The 22762-nt window shown below is 38.5% G+C and overlaps 1 protein-coding gene across 10 annotated transcripts in view; it reads right to left on the reverse strand.

The window, feature by feature from the left end:
- The window catches only part of TRPM6 (transient receptor potential cation channel subfamily M member 6), a 99185-nt gene that overhangs the window by 54619 nt on the left and 21804 nt on the right, over positions 1 to 22762 (reverse strand). For 8 of the 10 annotated variants that reach the window (XR_011558318.1, XM_070742673.1, XM_070742671.1 and 5 more), the window contains 10 exons: positions 21524 to 21695; positions 17908 to 18082; positions 15959 to 16082; positions 14201 to 14273; positions 13996 to 14096; positions 13025 to 13159; positions 11236 to 11289; positions 6786 to 6926; positions 5664 to 5798; positions 2953 to 3233 (listed from right to left, as the gene is read on the reverse strand). Coding sequence is in view for 9 of the 10 variants with exons in the window: in XM_070742673.1 (XP_070598774.1) it covers positions 2953 to 3233; positions 5664 to 5798; positions 6786 to 6926; positions 11236 to 11289; positions 13025 to 13159; positions 13996 to 14096; positions 14201 to 14273; positions 15959 to 16082; positions 17908 to 18082; positions 21524 to 21695 (1391 nt within the window). In the remaining variant the exon portion in view is untranslated. Of the gene's footprint in view, positions 1 to 2952; positions 3234 to 5663; positions 5799 to 6785; positions 6927 to 11235; positions 11290 to 13024; positions 13160 to 13995; positions 14097 to 14200; positions 14274 to 15958; positions 16083 to 17907; positions 18083 to 21523; positions 21696 to 22762 lie in introns of those variants that run through there. The other 2 variants (XM_070742674.1, XM_070742679.1) reach the window with 2 other exon arrangements.

A 22762-nucleotide genomic window follows, 5' to 3' on the forward strand; every position in this document is an offset into this window, starting at 1 on the left:
TTCAGAAAATCCAAGCATCCCTCTATATTGTATTTTTCATAGTATAAGATGCACTTTTCCCCTTCTTAAAAGAGGCTGAAAATTTGGGTGCATCTTATACTCTGAATGTAGCCCCACCCACTCACTGGCCCCTACCTTTTGGCCTCTGTGCATCCTCTTCCTGGCTGCAGAGATTGCCACAGACAATGACTTGTGTTTTGGGGCTCTGAGCACATTGTATTTTCAGCCTCCAAATGCTTCCATGATGCCCAAAATGGCTACCTGGAACAGCTGCTGCCTTCTCTTACCCCTTCCTCACTTTGCCTGCTTTATTCATTTATTTGTTTGTTTGTTTGTTTGTTTTGTCCAATACACAATGAGAGTTTTAGTGGGTATATATATATATAAAAAACACATAGTAAAATACATGATGAAGGTCATAGAGGAGATACTCATAGTAAAATATATCTAAGAAAGAATAGAAAAGAAGATATAGGAATAGAACATATCGATGATAATAGAAGGAGAGATCAGTGAATAAATGAATGTAAAAGAGATATAGGAGATCAAGTAGACTGAGTTGTCGAAAGGTGGCACTCATACAGCTCGTAGTGTACTCCCAACCCCCAACACTTACCTCTTAGATCTTAGTCTAGATAATCTAAGGGTAAAGTGTTGGGGGTTTGGGGATGACACTACGGAGTCTGGTAATGAGTTCCACGCTTCGACAACTCAGTTACTGAAGTCATATTTTTTACAGTCAAGTTTAGTCACTGGAGCTCCCAGCAAGATCAACTGTGTTATTGAAGCTGTTTTTCAGACCAAATACAAGCTAAGTGATCTTCCATGCTTTGCCTGCTTTTCTAATTTCTGATCCCTCCAACAATCAGCTGTGCTTTAGAAACCTAGCCCCAACAATCCCCAAGTTCAAAACCAGAGAGCCAACAAATGTGCTGAAGCTTACCAGGCTAAGAACTAGCCAGATGAATACCTGGTAGGCAGAATTCCCCCGCCCTATTTTTCTCCCCAGAAACTTATCCTCCAGACTCCAGAGCATTTAATACTCCAAAAAAAAAAAAAAGATAATTTAATCTGAAAATCACAGGCTCTGGGTTTTTTAAAAAAAACTATGTACTAGTATCAAATACATCTTTGAAAACTGCAGGGGAACTATTTAAGGAAAGGGCATGGTGTTTCAGAATTTGAAATTTTGTTTTTAAAATAGATTTTATGTTTTCTGCTTCAAAATGGCAGGAAAATAGCCTTGGTGACCTTGGTCAAAGGGGGGAAATTAAATTAAAACGAGCTCAAGGCTTTTATATATTCCTCAGATACGTAGTCCTGATTTATGGTCAAATTCTCATCAGCTTTAATATATTCCAGCTATATTTTTAAGCCTATTTTACTACAATCATATGCATAATTACTCAGATTAATCCCATCATGTCTAACAAGACTTAGTCTTTTATACTTCTTATCAGCCTCCATTAATCAGATAAAGTGAAGATGAATCAGAGATAGAAACAGTAAGAAGAGATAATCTTCATGCTGATGCTATGACATAGTAACTCATTTCGGGGATAATGTCAACATTTCAATATATTGTAACCTAGGCATCCTTCAGATACATGAAATAAAGTGTCTCAAATAATGAAATTAAACATCAGTTTAAATATAGTTCATAAAAACATAGTTCATAAATAAACTAGAATTTGTATTCATCATTTTTATATAACGTCATGTACTGCAGCATCATAAGAAATAAAGAATGCACATAAGACATAAGACTTCCAGACAAAAAATTGAATTGATGTTTAAGGATGATTAAATATACACTGCTCAAAAAAATAAAGGGAACACTTAAACAACACAATATAACTCCAAGTAAATCAAACTTCTGTGAAATCAAACTGTCCACTGATTGACAATTAATTTCACATGCTGTTGTGCACATTCAACTTTGTACAGAACAAAATACAGTGATACCTTGTCTTACAAACTTAATTGGTTCCGGGACGAGGTTCTTAAGGTGAAAAGTTTGTAAGATGAAACAATGTTTCCCATAGGAATCAATGGAAAAGCGATTAATGAGTGCAAGCCCAAAATTAACCCCTTTTGCCAGCCGAAGCACCCATTTTTGCACTGCTAGGATTCCCCTGAGGCTCCCCTCCATGGGAAACCTCACCTCTGGACTTCTGTGTTTTTGCGATGCTGCAGGGGAATCCCAGCATCACAAAAACGAGTGCTTCGCTGGCAACGGAAGTCCAGAGGTGGGGTTTCCCAGTGAAGGGAGCATCAGTGAAATCGCAGAATTGCAAAAACACCAAAGTCCTCGAAACCCCACCTCCAGACCTCTGTGTTTTTGCGATGCTGCGATTTCACTGAGGCTCCCTTTGCTGGGAAACCCCACCTCTGGAGTTCCGTTGCCAGCGAAGCGCCTGTTTTTGCGCTGCTGGGGTTCCCCTGCTGGGATTCCCCTACAGCATCACAAAAACACAGAAGTCTGGAGGTGGGGTTTCCCATGGAGGGGAGTCTCAGGGGAATCCTAGCAGCGCAAAAACAGGTGCTTCACTGGCAACCGAAGTCTGGAGGCGGGGCATCCCAGCGGCGGCGGTGGGTTTGTAAGGTGAAAATAATTTGTAAGAAGAGGCAAAAAAATCTTAAACCCCGGGGTTGTATCTCGAAAAGTTTGTATGACAAGGCGTTTGTAAGACGAGGTATCACTGTATTCAATGAGAATATTTCATTCATTCAGATCTAGGATATGTTATTTGAGTGTTTCCTTTATTTATTTATTTTTTGAGCAGTCTATTTCAAGCCAGCTCTTTGCAGGCAGAGCTAAAAGTTTTTTCAGATCAGATTTCACCTGCCATAAAATAAAACTGTATTAAGCAACCGAGAAAAAAGTATCTAATCATTCTACCCGTAAGTACTGCAGATCATTATTATCCAAAGTGAAAGGAAATTCCTTACTTTGAATACTTCTTCAGTTCTTCTGCTGTATCATCCTCCATGCTGCATTGTTTGGCTTCACGTGCCATGGCTCTGTAGAGTTTGCAGGCTACCACAGCCTTGACCATTGCTTCCTTCCCATGCTGCCAAAAGAACATAGCCATCTTCTGCCTTTTCATCAAAACTGCCCAAACCAAGAGATCATTGTAGGGGTAAATAAAACCAACTGACTTTTGGTCATCGAATACTGTGAATTCATCTTTGCCCTTTTTCTTGGATTTATGGAGATTTGTTGGTTTTTCCTATAAGTTGATGAATAAAAAGTCAATATAAGTCATTAAACTTTCAGTCTTTTGTTTCTATCTTTTTTCCCCCAGTTAAGCTTAGGCTTGTGTCTTGGAGCTACAAAGTTAGAAGCAGAAGTAGGAATATGTAATATTTAAAAGATAAGAACATTGTATATGAAATTGTAAGTTCACAAATGGAGCTGCAATACATGAAACAACTGGCAGAAAACTGTATGCAATTATTGCATGTTTTTTGTGGTTGGCTTGTGCCTAGGCAATTAAGCACAGATAAGGTATATTTGAAACAAGTACTAGTATAAGTACAGATAAATACAAAGTCCATAACCCAGACCACAATTTCAACAACTAGGGGAAACTGCCAAGTCTCATCAAGTGGTGAGGACTAATAGCTGGCTATATTTATTCTGTTGCCTTTATGGATAAACCTTATTTTGCTCCAGTTATAACGTTAGTGAATATTGATATCCTTATCTATTTAAACTAAAACAGATTAATGAAAGCAACTGTATTCTCCTGGCTTTGTTTTTCTGTCAGTGAATTTTTTTAAAAAAACACACCACAATCACTGTCTTTAACATCTGATGCTATGGAAGAATATAGGGAAATGCTTAAATGAAAAATGGACAAATACTGGAACTTATTTATGTTTTAGGGAACTGTCAGATTGCCTGACTAGTAGGTTACAAGCCCAGAAATACTCTAGATGTATAATTTATTGCTTGGATTATTTCTAAATTAAAGTCTAGAACTCTTTTGAAACTCTTTTAAACCTGTGTCTAAAACATGTCAGTCTGATAGTTGAAGGCAGAGAGGAGGGAATGCATGGAACATCATGGTGCTGAGTCCCACTTCACTCTGCATTTTCCACCACATCTGTGACCAGTGAAGGGCTACCAAAAAATTTTACTGCCACATGGTGGGTGTGGCTTATACAGGACAATCTGCATTTTCTTTCAACATCTTTCAGTGCAAATTGGGTGCTCTGGGGTGGAGCTCCATTTTCACTACCCCACTGTGTCCCCCCCCCAATCCGGGCAGTAGCCCACCCCTGTCTGTGGCCCACCAGTTGATCTACCCAATTGAACTAATGGATGAAAACAAAGGATGTGGGATAAGGAGTAACTGATCAAGAGACTGAATGCTAAAAATATGTTGAAGGCTTCATGTGGAACCCACACAGAGGTTGGTTGCTCCCGTTTCACATTGGTTTTATAGAACTGGTAGCAGGAATTTCCCAACACTCACAGAACCGGGAGCGATTGCAGCTGGTCATGCCTGAGAACCAACTCTAATGGCGGCATCAGAGATACCAACATCTTGTCCATTAAAAAAATGCATTGAGAGAGGTGAGTAAGCACCACTTTTAACAACTGGAGCAGTTTTAAACTTCAGCTAATGATGATTTTAAGCTGCTCCAGTTGTGAGCTGTCAATGAGATGAAAGCAATGTCATTAAAAAATATTTCTGGAACATATTTATGCTTCAGTTTCTGTATTGGGATATATGAGGTGCACCATGGGTGTACCTGCATATCCATGTGCAATTTTGCCACCTGCTAGCACTCAGAGCCACGGGGGCGAACATACATCACTGTTCCACCTTAGCAGCCCATCTCTGGGTCAAGCAATAAACTAGAGTATAATTTATAATGAGCCATAATTCCAATTCTATAACTGTGTAATCTGTAATATTTTTAATTCTATCATCAGCCATGTTTAGTGGGGGGGGAGGGACGGGAAATGAATGAAGAGTTTCTCAAAGACTTAGGTGGGCTGAGAATTATTCATTCTTTTAGCAAAACCCTACAATAGAAAGAACTATTGCAGACAGTCAAATCTTCTCAACTAAGATTTATTCTCGAAGTTTTCAAACTTGGCACCTTTAAGACTTGTGGACTTCAACTCCCAGAATTCCCCAGCCAGCTGATGCCAAATTTGGGTACCCGCTCCCAAAAACTTTACTACCACACTGTGGGCATGGTTTATACAGGACGTCCTGCATTTTCATTCAACATCTTTCAGTGCAAATTGGGTATTATGGGGTGGAGCTCCATTTTCACTACCCCACTGCATTCCCCCCCACCAATCCGGGCAGTAACCCACCCCTGTCTGTGACCCACCAGTTGATCTACCTTAAGTTAGCTCAAGCAGGTTAAAGTATTTTCCCAATTATCTCTTTCTATTATCTGACTTCAGCAAATACCTGAAATCTTTCTCCACCTCTCATTGCACAGACTAAAACAAGAGAAGTATAGAAAGGCAGTAGTATTTCTAGCTCTTATCTGGTTCAACTTTGTCTCAATGTACTAAAGGAAAAAAAATAACGTCAGTATGCCTGACTCTTTCATCTTGTCAAGTGAACAAACAGGATCTCCAGTCTAATGTCCTTTTGACAAACTGCACAAGTAAACAAGATTCACAGTACTTTGTATTTGTATGGCTGAGCTGTTCTGATAAACTGGGAATGCAAAGTATTTTCAACAGTTCCACTTCGACTCCCAGTCTGATTAACCTGATGAAGCGAGAGGTTCTGCACCAGCCTGGAGACAACTTCCTGATTCTAAAGATTCATTATGAAATAGAAAGAAAGAGTTTAATTAAAACTAGGTTGCTCAAACAATATATTCTGGTCATGACAATGCTGATTAAAATGCATTTATTATTATTATTATTATTATTATTATTATTATTATTATTAATTAGATTTGTATGCTACCCTTCTTCGAAGACTCAGGGTGGCTCACAAGATAATAATAATTATTATTAATAATTTATTAGACTTGTATGCTGTCCCTCTCCGAAGACTCAGAGCAGATACAAAAACAACACAACAAATCTAATAATTAAAAATTGCTACTAAAATCCCATATATAATAAAATCTGTCAGTCAATTCATTCACAACCACACATTACATCTCGTAAACAGAGGAAGGAGACATGATCTAATTGCCCCATGCCTGGCGACAGATTTTTAGATTGAGGTACCACTGTACTTATAAAACTATACAGAGTTTAGTTTGCTTTACAAAAATCATGAGTCATGGTTGCAAGCTAAGTCCATAAATTCTTCAACATTTCTTAGATATCAAGGAAGTTCATTTTAAACTAAACTCAATGATTATAGGTAGCTTTTGAAAATAACCTCTTTTTATTTCTGTATTAGATTTATATCTCAATTTTTGTACTGGAGTTCAAAGCAGCATACTTAGTACTCCCTCCTATTTACCACACAGCTGCAACTCCTATTTACCACACAGCTGTAGTGTAGATTGGGTCAATATTTTAAAAGAAATAGACACACATCTGAAATATTACACTGATTGTGTGCTGATCTAATCAGGATCACCTGTTTATTATCTATGTCAAATTTGCACTTAAAACCAAAGAGTAGAATTTTCTTGATTCTTCCGTCCCTCTCCACATTAGTTGAGCTTTCTATGGTAAGAATTACAAAGTCAGCATACAGAAAGCATAATGATTATTTTTGAACAAGGGTGCTCTCCATACAATATAAGAAAATGAGGCATGGAATCATACACTTGTTTACCTTATGTTTCTGGTAAATATTATTGTATAAAATTCTGAAATGTTTTCTTGTGTAGCTGCTCTGATAAGCTCCACCAATCAAGTATTCTATAACCAATCCAATATCAATCAAAGATATTTTTTGGTCCACTGGAAGAGTACTCTGTAACACAAATATTTAAAGTCTTACATTGTAACAAATATTTGTTTTGCAACTTATTTAAGAATTTTTAACATATTTAAGAAATCCCAGAACAATATTTTAACAGCCTTATTCTTCTTGTCTTGTGGTGAATTCAAGACATTAGTTTTGTTAATACCGTATATACTCGAGTATAAGCCGACCCGAGTATAAGCCGAGGCACCAGTTTTGCCACAAAAAAAACCTGGGGAAACTTATTGACCCGAGTATAAGCCGAGGTTAGAAAATGCAGTGGCTACTGGTAACTTATAAAAATGGAAACCAATAAAATTACATTAATTGAAACATCAGAAGATTACATGTTTTAGAATATTTATTTTAAAGAAAACCAGTAAACTAGCTCTGTAAATTTAAAACAGGATTCTTTCTCATCATGTCATCATTAATTGGATTTACATTATTGTTGTTTTTATATATGCTGTGAGCCCCCCTGAGTCCTTGGAGAGGGGCGGCATACAGATCCAGTTAAATAAATAAATAAATGAATGAATGAAAGAAAGAAAGAAAGAAAGAAAGAAAGAAAGAAAGAAATCTGTATATCCAAACAGAGCTTCAGCATTAGCTGCTGTGAGGTTATCAGTATAGAAAACCAGATAGGTAGGTAGGTAGATGATAGATAGATAGATAGATAGATAGATAGATAGATAGATAGATAGATAGATAGATGATGACAGACAGACAGACAGACAGACAGACAGACAGACAGACAGACAGACAGACAGACAGACTAGTGAGACAAGCAAAACTTGCTAAACACAGATAGCTCTTGTGGTTTTGTATCCTAAATATGCAGGTCCTATTAAGAATCAAACTCATTTTTAAAATATGTAAAATGCTTCCTCTCATACTTGTTAATTGAAACTTGCTCTCAAACCCACTTTATAAAAGGCAACTTTTATAGATCCACAAACACACTTTAGGAATTCCTGTCTAGCTCTTGCCTTATTAGTTCCTATCCAAGCAAGGATAGCAACTACCACAAAATACCATTTTTTAAACAGTTTAAATCCTTTCAAAGGAGGGGGAGGAGAATCGGACAGCAGGGGGCCTTTTTAATCCAACTAAAGGCAATGCAGAGAGAGCAAGGAATAGTTAAGGTAAACCTGTTGACAAATACACACAGGGGGTAAAAAAAACAAGCCTCCCAGTTTCAGCAAGGGAAAAAGGAGGCACTTTGGCCACACACCCACTCCTTTAAAGAGGTAGCTGGCTTTTTTCACAGTGGGGGGGAGAGGGGGCATGCACACACACGCACACACACCCTCTAAAATTCATCCTCCCCCTTTTTCTTTGTTGCCTTGGCTTCCCTTTCATTCACACCCCCACCCCCACGCTGCTCTAGGGCTTCCTCCCTCCTGCTGATTCAGATAGGGTTTATTTGTTGACAAATACACACAGGGAGGGAGCAAGGAGTAAAAAAAAAAAAAGCCTCCTGGTTTCAGCAAGGGGAAAAAAGGAGGCACTTTGGCTACACACCCACTCCTTCAAAGAGGTAGCAGGCATTCTTCGCAGGGTGGACGGGCGTGCACACACACACACACACACACACACGACCTCACCGGCTTCCCATTGCTTTTCCCCCCTCTCGGTTGGAGCACTTGGCTGGCTCCTTTGCTTGAGCCAGGGGGAGGAGGTACCAGCCCCACCCCTCCCACAGCTCCTACGGCGCGCGAGAGGGGAAAAAAGCCAGTGAGGTGTGGGGGGAGGGTGGCTAGAAGACAGAAGCAGGAATCCACCGCCCCTGACCTCACTGGCTTCCCATCGCCTTTTTCTCCTCTCGCCGTTGGAGCTGAGGGAGGGGTGGGGCTGGTGCTTCCCCTCTCTGGCTCAAGCAATGGCGCCCTCTTGTGGTGACTTTTTCAATGACCCGAGTATAAGCCGAGGTTATGTTTTTCAGCCCATTTTTGGGGCTGAAAAACTCGGCTTATACTCGAGTATATACGGTACTTCCTCTCACATTCTTGATTAAACTGTGATTAATATAAAACTTTTCTAGCCCATGGTTTATCCATTCATTTTTATTTCCTGGGCCAAAATTAAAGCTGATTACCTATGAAACATTGTAATCTAATATGGTGTCAATAAAAGCTTGTGAAACAATTATTTCATAAGAGTTTGAAAACAGAGAAAACTGCCAAACAAATAAAATGAAGCGATAAAAGTCAAATTATGTATTTGGTGGCCAAATAAAGTGCCTGGAAGAAAATAAAATATTTACTTTGTAATTAAATACGTCTCCAGAAAGTTAACTTGAATATAAGAATCATCTTTCTTCTTTCTTTAAAAATACTTAGCTAGGTGAAACATCCAAATGTCACAGGCCTGTTTTGCTGCCGACAGGTTCGGGCAGCGAATTATCTTCTGAACAAGGGAATGACTGTGAGATGGGACCTTCAGAGGGGGGCCTGGCAAGCAGCCCAGGAAGAAGCCAGTCATCATCTTCCTTATCTTCGATAGACTCTGATGAGGAAGTTGTGATAGACCCACGCATGTGTAGAGCTATGCATAGAAGAGAACAGCTTCGGAGATATTACAGGAGATAATAGAGTCCACCTGTGGTTGGGTGGGGTTCAAGTAATTAGGGTTGCTGTTAAATGGGCATCGTGCTGGCCTCGCAGTTTGGAAGATTATCTGATCATGCTTGTGGAGTTTGCATTGCAATCCGGATTTTCCCAGGACCTTGTGTTTGGATTTCAGGACTCTGACCATAAATCATAGTGAGTTTACAACATCTGAAGAGGAGTAGCTGTGATGAATTCACAGCTACTGGTTAATTGACTTGAGTTTGTTTGTTTTTACAAGTAAGCCCTTTGAATTCAAAAGAGGGTTTTTCTTCTATTTTTCTTTGGATAAAGAAACTATTGTTGCCTTTTCCTGTGTGTGTGTGTGTGTGTGTGTGTGTCTGTCTGTTTTTGATACTTTTACATTTAATTGAAGGCCCATGCCAGGAGCCGCAGAACACTATGTATAGGAAATTTACATCAGCTATATTCAGCTTACTTACAAGTAGATATTCAACCAATCCAGGTTACAAGTAGATGCTAAACCAATCCAGATTTCTAGTAGATGCTAAACCAATCCAGGTTCCTTTGTCTCACTATTACTACTCTACTCAATATTTGACTCACACTCAAACTGCTTCAGCCAGCCAACTAACAACCTCCACCATCAACAGCAAAAAACAGACAACCACAGAATCATGGTGAAGTTGATTTGCATCTTATAATGCTCTGCCCCAATCAAGTTGCAGTTCATACCCAATGACTCAGCATTAGTATGCATAAATTCTACATTTTACCTTATATGGTAATACACTGAAATATCACCCAGGATTGCTAATCCTGGCACTATCTTGTACATATTTGACAAACAAATAAAACAACAATAATAAAATAATAATATATAGGGGCTTACTACCACATGTGGTGGACATGTCATGGGGCCAGGAAATATTGGAAAAAATGTTCTATGTTCGGTAAGAGAAATTGTATCACTTAATGTAGAACTAAAACCTGAAATATTTCTATTCGGCATAATAGATCCAAAAATACACAAAGATATATGATATTTGATAATCCATATCTCAACTGCGGCGAGGATTTGCTATGCACAATCATGGAAGAAAGAAACAATTCCCACCAACAAAATCAACAAAATATTTGAAGTGGCAGAAATGAGTAGACTAACTATGAGATCAAATGAAAAAGAAGACACTGATTATTACCAAATTTGAGACAAATGGTATACATGGTTAGATAAAAGGAAGAAAACTTAATAATAGTATAGAGATATTAAACTCTGAGAACTCGCAGAGATAGTAGAGTTTATAAAGACAATAATGAATGAGAAAAGAGTGACTTAGTATAGAAGATCATTCTAAGAGACAAGTCAACTTTAAAATAAAGTATTTAATAACAATAAACTGAAGAGGAATTATAAGACCGATTATGAGATGTTAATGTGTTAAACGATATGAATAACCTCATAAAATTTGATATTAAACATTTAAGATTGGGATAGCCAAGAGAGAAATAAGATTTTTCTCTCTTTTTAAATGGTATTACTTTTGTCTTTGTTTTGTTTTTTCTTTTTTGTTCTTTCTTGTTGGTGTTTTGACTTGTTTGCTTGTCATTGCTACTATTATTATTATTATATATATTGTAAGCTATTCTTGTAAAAATTAATACACATATATACATTTGTTATTAAAAATAGTGATAAATTACTGCCCATAAAAGTCCTTGCTCTTTGTATTTTAGAAGGGAATTACCTGTTTCACGTCACAAAGAAGATGATGCAAAAGTAGATTTGTTGGCCCTTGTTTCTGAAATTTAGAAATTAAAAAAATAATATGAATAAATGAATAGCGTGAATAAATATCGCTAAAATAATATTTAATTACAGTATTTCTGTAATTGTTCATGAGTTTTCAAAAGCTTTTAAGAAACTTGCATGAAGAAATTGTGTGAAAATTTCAGAATCTCACAAAACTTCAAATTTCTTTTATCAGAACTTGCCAAATCTCAGCGTGCAAGTGTCAAAAAGTATTCTTCAAAGCAATTGAAGTGCACCAGTTGCGGCCCTATTTGGACAGGGAGTCACTGCTCACAGTCGCTCATGCCCTCATCACTTCGAGGTTCAATTACTGCAACGGTCTCTACATGGGGCTACCTTTGAAAAGTGTTCGGAAACTTCAGATTGTGCAGAACGCAGTCGCGAGAGCCATCGTGGGGCTTCCTAGATTTGCCCACGTTTCTGCAACACTCCGTGGCCTGCATTGGCTGCCGATCAGTTTCCAGTCACAATTCAAAGTGTTGGTTATGACCTTTAAAGCCCTGCATGGCATTGGACCAGAGTACCTCCGGAACCGCCTGCTACTGCACGAATTCCAGTGACCGATAAGGTCCCACAGAGTTGGCCTTCTCCGGGTCCTGTCAACCAAACAATGTCGTTTGGCGGACTCCAGGGGAAGAGCCTTCTCTGTGGCAGCCCCGGCCCTCTGGAATCAACTCCCCTCGGAAATTAGAACTTCCCCCACACTCCTTGTCTTTCGTAAATTACTCAAGACCCATCTATACCGCCAGGCATGGGGGAGTTGAGACACCTTTCCCCCAGGCTTTTTTATATTATGTTTGGGTATGTATATGTTGTTTGCTTTTTTAAATATGATAGGGTTTTATGTGCTTTTTAATATTAGATTTGTTTTCGCTGGAATATTGTTTTTATTATTGTTGTGAGCCGCCCCGAGTCTTCAGAGAGGGGCGGCATACAAATCTAATAAATTGAATTGAATTGAATTGAATTATTGGAACTGAGATCACATTCTGGAACCCAGAATCTTTAAAAAATGTCAGAATGAATTCAGAAAGATTTTTGACTTTGGTTTTCAACTCAAGAGAGGTGGGGGGAGAAGAGTATAAAATTTGGGAGTTTTGTTTCTTTTTTATTTAAAAATAACCAGGATTCGTCTTAATCTTTTTCAAATACATTGCTTATGTTTACATCCTGTGTTATTATTTTTCAAGGATTTTTTTTATTGTTGTGGGTTTTACAATCTTCAAGTGGACTGAGATGTTTCCAAATGCTGAAAAGAAAAAAGATTGTTAACATTGGGGCCTTTTATTTGCTTCCTTTTATTTAATTCGTTTTACCATGTTACATAACATGGTAGTTTAGATGTTACACAAAACAAAATAGAGTTGTCCATTAGAACAAAACTGGCAATGGAAAAAAAGCTAAATCAGAATATAAGAAGCCAGATTTTGGATAATTTTTTCTCTATTTTATAACAATATAATATGATTTCTAAACATTTTAAATATGTTTTAGCTGTTTAGTATAGGTTTTTATTTTCCCCTGGGTTAAAGGAATATTTTTTCTTGGGGAAAATAAATAAATAAATATATTTCAAGGACCTAACATTTTTATGCATTTTTGTTTATCCTGTAATCTATTTATACAGTAATGACGAAGGGTGTGGTGCTGTTTTGTTTCTTTGATTTTATTGTTTAAAAGCCATTTGTCATTATTAAAAGCAAATCATAATTTCAGGGACTCACAGTATTGTACAGCTCTTCCAACCGGGATATCGTAAGGAAGCGGTGTAGATTCACACCATGTTCTATTAGCAATTTCACAAATTCCACCCGGTCCATAATGAGGGCATCCTGCATTGCTTGTTCAAGGGAACCAACCTTCATGAATAATAGGAGGAATGCAAATTTTTGTTAATATTATTGCAGTGCTGATGGCAATTCAGATGTAAGATCCATCATGTGCATGATAAGACAAGTAAAACAATGCAGAAAAGCAGAACTGATGGTGTTGTGGTTAGCTCTGGCCCAGCTCCTGCCCCAAGGAATGTGCAGGTGGATGTGGGGAAAACATCCACATGCCGCTGGCCTGTTTTGCTCCCGATGGAATCTGCCAACGAAGACTCCTCTGACCAAGGAAGCGTGAGTGACAGGGAAGAGGGGAGTTTGGCAGACAGCCCAGGAGGAGATCAATCATCTGTATCATCCCTGGATTCTGAACAAGAATTAATGACACATCCATGCATGCGTAGAGTGATGCATAGGAGGTAGCAACTGAAGGATTATTACAAGAGAAAATGAGGCCACCTGTGGTTGGGTGGGGCTGCAGTAATTAGTGTTACAGATAAAAGTGCAGCCTGGTGGTTTAGCCTCATGGCAGTTTAGCTGATTCATTGTTTCGTCAAGATCATGATTTTTGTGCTGTTCAAGATTGTGTGTGGACTCTCTGGACTTTAGAATTGGACTCAATTTCCCAGTTATTGGGTGAGCAATTGGATTACATTTGCCCTGTGCCTTGTGTGTACCAGAAAATCCCTTTGACATTTAAAAAGGGAGCTGTTTCTGTTGTTCTGTTTATAAAAACTTTTGGGTTTTCCTTTTATCGTGTGGTGTGTGTCTTCCTGGACTAATTACCCTGTAATTACGGGCGGTTGAAACAAGCCGGCAGAACAGATGGTAGTCATATGCCGCAGAAAGAAATCAAATATGAAATTTACCTTCCAGTGTTGTCCATAAACCAATATATGTTTTTTAGCAATGTCCAGTCTGTTCCAAGCCAGAGCCAGATTGAGCTGATCTGGAGCAGACATATATGTGCCTACGAACAAACACATTCTGTGTTACGTTTTATACCCAGAATAATGTAACTTCTACTTCTTGATTTGATTTTGGAAGGACATGAGAAAAGACAATATAAAATACCTTTCAAGAGTGCAGTCAGGATTGCGAGATCCATGTCCTGGTGTTCCTCTGATTCAGCATCAAATATTGTTATCTGTCAAAGAACAACATAAGTTACCAGAGGAAAGAAAAGTGAACACCATTAGATTATTTCTAAGATCTCCTAAGTTACAGAGAAAAAGATTGACAGGAAGGAAGAGAATCAATGGCCCGAAAAATATGAAAATAAGTTCAGAAGGAATAAGATGTTAAGCTGTATGAAGAATATGAAACAAATGCTGCAGTCAAATGGAGTCTGCATATATAAGGGAAGAATTCAAATCATTTCATAATGCGTCCAAAAAAAGAATGATGGACACTTAGTCATTTCATATCTTAAGCCACATTATCATAATTAGTGATTGCAATATCAATATGCAAACTAATATACAAATTGTAGCAATCAAAGGATTTTCCCAACCAAGGAAAAAAGTGTAAGAACGAGTATTGCTATGTGTTGTGATTCAGCCTGAGGCTCCTCAGGGACCGGCTGGATCTCTGCCAGATCCATGCCCAGAGGAGGAGGACAGTGAACAGGAGGGGGAGGACCAGGCAGACGGGGGAGAGGAACGTCAGGAAGAGGAGGAGGGAGAGCAGCCTGAGACCCCCGGGGGGGGGCTCTCCCCAGCTAGTAGCCTGGATTCATTGGATGAAGACGCACAGGCTATAATAGACATGAGGCAGCGACGAGCAGCTCAAAGACGGGGCCAATTAGAAAGGTATTTCCATCCCTGAATTGGCAACAGCTGGGTTTGGGTGTGGTTCTCCTCAGCAGGGTTGAAAAGGCAGGCCCGCCCTTACAGTCTTGTGGAGAGTTATCAATTGGGAGTCCTGTGACCTTGCTTTGATTCTCGGCGTCTCTGATCTTGGCTTGTGGCCTAGAAGTCTGGAAGACTTGGGGGAGGCGTGGGTTTTATTATCTCCAGCGTTGTTTTTGCCAGCAAGAATCCTGTTTTATTGCCTGGCCTTCGTGAAACCTCTGTGAAGCTTCATAGTGTTCCTGTCTGTAAGAACAGTTTTTGTTACCTGGCTTTGCTTTGAATTATATAAACTGCCTTTGCTTTTTACCAGTGTGTCTGAATACTCTTTTTGGTTGGTGTTGGCGTCTGGGGGGACCCAGACAGAACACTATGCAAGTACAACAATGGGTATTACCACAAAAATGCATACTGTTAGAGAGATACGGTGCATAAAATGTTGCATATTAGAATTGTTTGAAAAATGTATTTCGTGAGAGGAACAATTAGCAAAATGAATTTGTTATGGAAATTCTATTGATAGATTCTGTAAAATATGGGAACAAACATGCAAACTGAGACAAGATGGCATAGGATCTATGACTAACTACAAGACAAATAAAAACAAATTGAATTCAACAGATTAATTCATATGCGTTCCAGATAAATCCTACTGTAATTGATCAAAACGTATTGAGAAATTATTTTTGTTTATGGAAGATAATAGAAAGAAGAACGTAAGGATTACTGATTCATATCATTGGTGCAAAAATATCCAAGATTATCTTGAAGGATACAATTCTGGCCATCTTAAAAAAAAGTCTGCACAAATTATTTCTCACTATTAATATTATAATATTAATAATTATGACATATCAATAATTATTATTTCTTATTTTCCATTGATAATATTAATTAAACATCATCTTGGTATGAATAATAATTCAGTGACAGAGAAGAGGATGGGATTAATAAAAAGATACAATGAAATCAGGATACTTACAGAATCCCTATGTTCCATACATTCCATTAAAATTTTCAACAAATGATGGGACTGCTTTTGCCCAAAACTGAAGCTGTTCTGAATCTTTAATAATATCTTTTCCTTGAGTTGAGCATTCCAGTTTCTTAGAGGAAAATGAATGGTCAGATATTAGTTCATTATAGACATCTTGTCATGCTCCTTGCTAGCGTAAACCTTTTCCAATAGCACCAGCAATACTTGTTATGCTGTACTTCTCCTAAATATACTTTGACTTGCAACATTCATTTAATAGCTTTTCAATGTTACAATGGCAAAGGTGGGTTTCAGCAGGTTCTAACCAGTTTTGGAGACCCAGTAGAAGAACTTTTGAGTAGTTGAGTACCGTTTCTCCGATCGGTAAATATCACCTATGGCTGCCCCCACCTCCATCTATAACTGTCTGGTTTGGTGCTGCAACCCAACAGGACCAACACAGACTTCAGAGGATAATCAGAACTGCAGAAAAAACAATTGCTGCCAACCTGCCTTCCATTGAGGACGAGTCAAAAAGAGGGCGGGAAAAATATTTACTGACCCCTCACATCCTGGACACAAATTGTTTCAACTCCTACCCTCAAAACGTCGCTGCAGAGCACTGCACACCAAGACAACTAGACACAAGAACAGTTTTTTTCCGAACGCCATCACTCTACTAAACAAATAATTCCCTCAACACTGTCAGACTTTCTACTAAATCTGCACTTCTATTCTACTAGTTTTTCTCATCATTCCTATCACCCATTTCCTCCCATGTTGACTGTATGACTGTAACTTGTTGCTTATATCCTAAGATTTTTATTAATATTGCTTCTTCATTGCTTATTTGACCCCTGTGATAATCATTAAGCGTTGTACCACATGATTCTTGACAAATGTATATTTTATTTTATGTACACTGAGAGCATATGCACAAATTCCTTGTGTGTCCAATCACACTTGGCCAATAAAAAATCTATTCTATTCTATTCTATTCTCTGCCTCCGAATCCCAGCTGATTGGGAGGAAATGGAGATTTTGCAGTATCCTTGCCCTGAAGTGGGGTGAGAATGGATATTTTACAGTATCTTTCCCCTGCCACGCTCACCAAGCCACTCCACTCCCATCAAGCCACGCCCACAAAACCAGTAGTAAAAAAAAATGAATCCCACCACTGTACAGTGACACTTAGAAAAAGTGGCTTATGATTGCTTTTCACACTTATGACCATCGGAGCATCTCCATGTGATCAAAATTCAGGTGTTTGACAAAGGCAGGTATTTGTGCAGGTTGGGCTGTGTGATTTGAACCTTCATAGCAGGTTTCCCAGCAAGCAATTTCGATGAGGAAAGCTGAATTTGCTTAACAACAGTGTGATTCACTTAATGACTCTGGTTATTTGCTTAACAACCAGGGTAAACAAGGTAATAAAATCCATTTAACAACTTTCTCCTTTAGCAAAAGAAATTTTGGGATCCACTGTGGTCATAAGTCAAGGATTACCTATAATGAAGGGCTACCAAAATTTTTACTACCACACTGTGGGCGTGGCTTATGCAGGACACCCTGCATTTTCTTTCAACATCTTTCAGTGCAAATTGGGTGCTCTGGGGTGGAGCTCCATTTTTGCTACCCCACTGCATTCCCTCCCCGCCGTCTGGGCAGTAGCTCACCCATGATTACCTGTCACCAAATATGTTTTAAACAGAGGTTGTCTTATAAAAGACTATTTAAATCAGGGGTCTCCAACCTTGGCCACTTTAAGCCTGTCGGACTTCAACTGCCAGAATTCCACAGCTGGCTGGGGAATTCTGGGAGTTGAAGTCCGACAGGCTTAAAGTGGCCAAGGTTGGAGACCCCTGGTTTAAAAAATCATTTTAAAATGTGAGCTGTTTATTTTGTCACACAGTTTCTTCATTCCATATTTGAAGGACCATCATGAAAATACTCACGTGTCATCTGCAGTGTGTTTATAGGTAAAAGCAAGCAAGTCTGCAGCTCTTCCAGTTCCTTCACATATTACTACTGGAACAGCAGGTGTGTTCCTGACATATTCCCGGACTGTCAGGATTTCATTGGGACCGCCTTCTACCACTAGCCCAACTAAGGGCACGCCTTGTCCCGTTCCTATTTCAAATCACACAGATATTGCTGCCCTTAATTTAAGGCATTCATTTATTTTTATTTATTCATTCATTTGTTTTATTTGTTTTGTCAAGTATGTATTGGCGGTATACAAAGATATAATAATATTATATGCAATTACATGCAAAAGTAAGAATATAGTAGAGGCCTTTACAGGAGCAGCTCTGGCACAGCTGGTTAAGACACCAAATAGAGGGGAGAATATTCTAGATTTAGTTTTTACGAATGGGAATTGGGTTTCAGAGGTCAAGGTGGGAGAAAATTTAGGTTGCAGTGACCATCTATGTTTGTGGTTTGATGTAAAAACTCATTGTGAGCAATCCTATAATGCAACCAAAGTATTGGATTTCAGAAAAACAAATTTTAATGCAATGGGGGAATATTTAGATAATGAATTAAAGGGGAGAGATAAAATGGCAGGAGCGAGAACCCAGTGGACTGTATTAAAAAAGGCCATCTTAAAAGCCACTGGACTGTATGTAAGACAAATAACTAAAGGTAAAAGGAAGAAGAAACCGCTATGGTTTAGCAATGATGTAAGGGCTATAGTCAATGAAAAAAAGGCTGCCTATAGGAGGTATAAAGAGTCTGGAAGTATAGCTGATAGGGAGGTGTATAAAATGAGACAGAAGGCGAAACAGATAATATATGCTGCTAACGCCTCAAAAGAGGAAGAAATTGCCAAATCTGTAAAGAAGGGGGATAAAACCTTCTTCAGATATATTAGTGATAAGAAGAAGAAAAACTGCAGCATTACGAAGCTTAGTACCAGGAATAATACATGCATTAATGGGAATAAGGAGATCGCTGACCATTTCAATAGCTACTTCTGTTCAGTTTTCTCAAAAGACACCTTACAAAATAATACTATAGAGGGATATAGCATTGCTTCCAGCTGTACGGATTCATCTCCAGTGATCTTAGAAGCCGATGTCTTAGAAGAACTTGAACGATTAAAGATAAATAAGGCAATGGGTCCAGATGGCATCCACCCCAGAGTTCTTAAAGAACTCAGATCTGTCATTGCTACCCCCCTGACTGATTTGTTTAACCAATCCTTGTTAACAGGAGAAGTTCCTGAGGATTGGAGAATGGCCAGTGTTGTGCCTATCCACAAGAAGGGCAGTAGAGAAGAAGCTGGTAACTACAGGCCAGTTAGCTTGACATCAGTTATAGTTAAAATGATGGAGACTCTACTCAAAAAGAGGATAAATCAGCACCTAAAAACAATAACTTATTGGACCAAAATCAGCATGGCTTTACTGAAGGCAAATCATGTCAGACTAATCTCATTGATTTCTTTGACTATGTCACAAAGGTGTTGGATGAAGGTGGTGCCGTGGATATTGCCTACCTGGACTTCAGCAAAGCCTTTGATACGGTTCCACATAAAGAGCTGATAGATAAATTAGTGAAGATTGGACTTAATCCCTGGATAGTTCAATGGATTTGCAGCTGGCTGAAGCGTAGACATCAGAGAGTTATTGTTAACGGCGAGTATTCTGAGCAGAGTCAGGTTACAAGCGGTGTGCCACAAGGGTCTGTTCTGGATCCTATTCTTTTTAATATGTTTGTGAGTGGCATAGGGGAAGGTTTGGTAGGGAAGGTTTGCCTATTTGCCGATGACTCTAAAGTGTGCAATAGGGTTGATATTCCTGGAGGGGTCTGTAATATGGTAAATGATTTAGCTTTACTAGATAAATGGTCAAAGCAATGGAAACTGCAGTTTAATGTTTCCAAATGTAAAATAATGCACTTGGGGAAAAGGAATCCTCAATCTGAGTATTGTATTGGCAGTTCTGTGTTAGCAAATACTTCAGAAGAAAAGGATTTACGGGTAGTGATTTCTGACAGTCTCAAAATGGGTGAACAGTGCAGTCAGGCGGTAGGGAAAGCAAGTAGGATGCTTGGCTGCATAGCTAGAGGTATAACAAGCAGGAAGAGGGAGATTATGATCCCGCTATATAGAATGCTGGTGAGACCACATTTGGAATACTGTGTTCAGTTCTGGAGACCTCACCTACAAAAAGATATTGACAAAATTGAACGGGTCCAAAGACGGGCTACAAGAATGGTGGAAGGTCTTAAGCATAAAACGTATCAGGAAAGACTTAATGAACTCAATCTGTATAGTCTGGAGGACAGAAGGAAAAGGGGGGACATGATCGAAACATTTAAATATATTAAAGGGTTAAATAAGGTCCAGGAGGGAAGTGTTTTTAATAGGAAAGTGAACACAAGAACAAGGGGACACAATCTGAAGTTAGTTGGAGGAAAGATCAAAAGCAACATGAGAAAATATTATTTTACTGAAAGAGTAGTAGATCCTTGGAACAAACTTCCAGCAGACATGGTAGATAAATCCACAGTAACTGAATTTAAACATGCCTGGGATAAACATATATCCATCCTAAGATAAAATACAGAAAATAGTATAAGGGCAGACTAGATGGACCAGGAGGTCTTTTTCTGCCGTCAGACTTCTATGTTTCTATGTTTCAATATTTATATACAGTACATGATACTGGTAAAAGAGAAACATTAGCACAGGGGACAGAAGGCACTCTAGTGCATTTATGCATGCCCCTTACTGACTTCTTAGGAATCAGGAGATGTCAACAGTGGACAGTCTAAGGGTGAAGTTTTGAGGGTCAAGTGATGATACTACAGAGTCTGGTAGTCAGTTCTATGCATCAGCTACTCGGTTACTAAAGTTATATATCCTGCAGTCGGGTTTAGAGCGGTTTACTTTAAGTTTGTATCTGTTGTGTGCTCGTGTGTTGTTGTGGTTGAAGCTGAAGTAGTCATTGACAGGAAGGACCTTGTAGCAGACAATTTGTTAGGTGTTGGGGTTAGGGTTTGGGTTAGGTTAGCTTTAGTGTTAGTGTTAGTGTTAGTGTTACGGTTAGTGTTAGGGTTACGGTTAGGGTTGAGTTTGGGTGGGGGATGGGGGTTGGGATTGGGATTGGGGTTGGGGTTAGGATTGGGGTGTGGTGGGGTGGGATGGCTGTTGGGTTTGGGTGAGGTTAGCATTAGAATTAGAGATAGGGTAGCAGTACGAGTAGTTGCATGAGTGCATTTCTCTCACCTTTCCTACTGGTTCAGAAGTGTGTATGCGTGCCATATCTAGGTACTGACCCTGTGTGCATGTGCAGAAGACTTTGTACATGCGTAAAGGATTATTTGCTATCCCTTTCAATCAGTAACCGAGGAACCAGTTTGGGTATGTGGCAAGCCAGCCTTCACTTCTGGTTCAGCGACCATGGCCAAATTTTCCCCACCGGTTCCTGCAAACCTGCCCAAACCGGAAGCAACCCATCACTGGGTAGAGGTAGGGTTGCCAAAATACATAATCCTTCTATCCCCAAAAGATCAATTAGAAAAGTACACCACTAGAAGTAATACAGAATAAGGATTTCTTACTGGTGTGTATTTTTTGAAGGGATAGATACTTTTCCAGACTTCTCCTGAGTTTCATCTCACTGCCATACTTGCCCACTGTGCCATCATCAACCAGTATGAAATGGGAATGCATGCTGTTGAGAGTGCTCAGCTTGCTAAGTGGATTGCCAAGTGTCTGATACAGGCAGACTACCTAATGAGACACAATTTTTAAATAAAAAAACAGCCCTTCCAAAGCACTATTTCACACTCATTAAGATGGACTAAAAAAACCAAAACAAAATAAAACAAACATTTGTAGCTCAAGAAGGCTGGAATATTGTCAATGCTTAAAATCAGTCCCCTGATACCTAGCAGAGAAACAAAAGTTATCATTCTTCAATTATGAACCTTTATACAATTCTTTGCATGCTATATCCAGAAAACTAACAGCCTTAGGTAATGAGAAATTCCATATCGGAGGACGGGAAGAAGATTTTACAGTTGAAATATGGAAATATTTTTTCCTCTTCCACTATAGTATTCTATTCTCCTTCTATACTTTTTGTGAATAATGTTCTTTTATAGGATTAGTAGAAAAAAGAAAGAGCATTTTATTTCTCATTCTTCTTCTTCTTTTAAATGAAACAACAATGATCTTGCTAACAGGAAGATGGAAAGATTTTATCTTCATAATAGCTGCTTAGTGAGGTTTAACATGATTGATTAATTTTCAATACAGGAATATGAAGCTTCAAATGGTATCTTACATTGCACAATGAAAATTAATATTATTTACTTACATAAAACCTTAAATTATAATAATGATAATGATAACAGCAACAACAATAGAGTTGGAAGGGACCTTGGGGGTCTTCTAGTCTAACCCCCTGCTTAGGCAGGAAACCCTACACCTCTTCAGACAAATGGCTATCCAACATCTTCTTAAAAACTTCCAATGTTGGAGCATTCACAACTTCTGGATGCAAGCTGTTTCACTGATTAATTGTTCTAACTGAATGAATGAATCATTCATAGTTCCAAATATTTTTTATATACTTTGGGATTCTGCTAAACATCTTATAATTATAAATTCTACAGTAAATCATACAAAAATAAACACAGTACATATTTCTATATGGAAATATACATTATTTCTCTACAAATGTGAAAGATAAAATTCTCAACTGAGTATACAAATAAAAAGAAAAATTCCACCTGATATTCCCCTACCTATAAAATATATTATAATTATTTTTTAAAAGAGTTTGCTATTTGAAA

This window comes from Erythrolamprus reginae, chromosome 2, assembly GCF_031021105.1.
Source record: "Erythrolamprus reginae isolate rEryReg1 chromosome 2, rEryReg1.hap1, whole genome shotgun sequence".
Taxonomy (NCBI): Eukaryota; Metazoa; Chordata; class Lepidosauria; order Squamata; family Dipsadidae; genus Erythrolamprus; species Erythrolamprus reginae.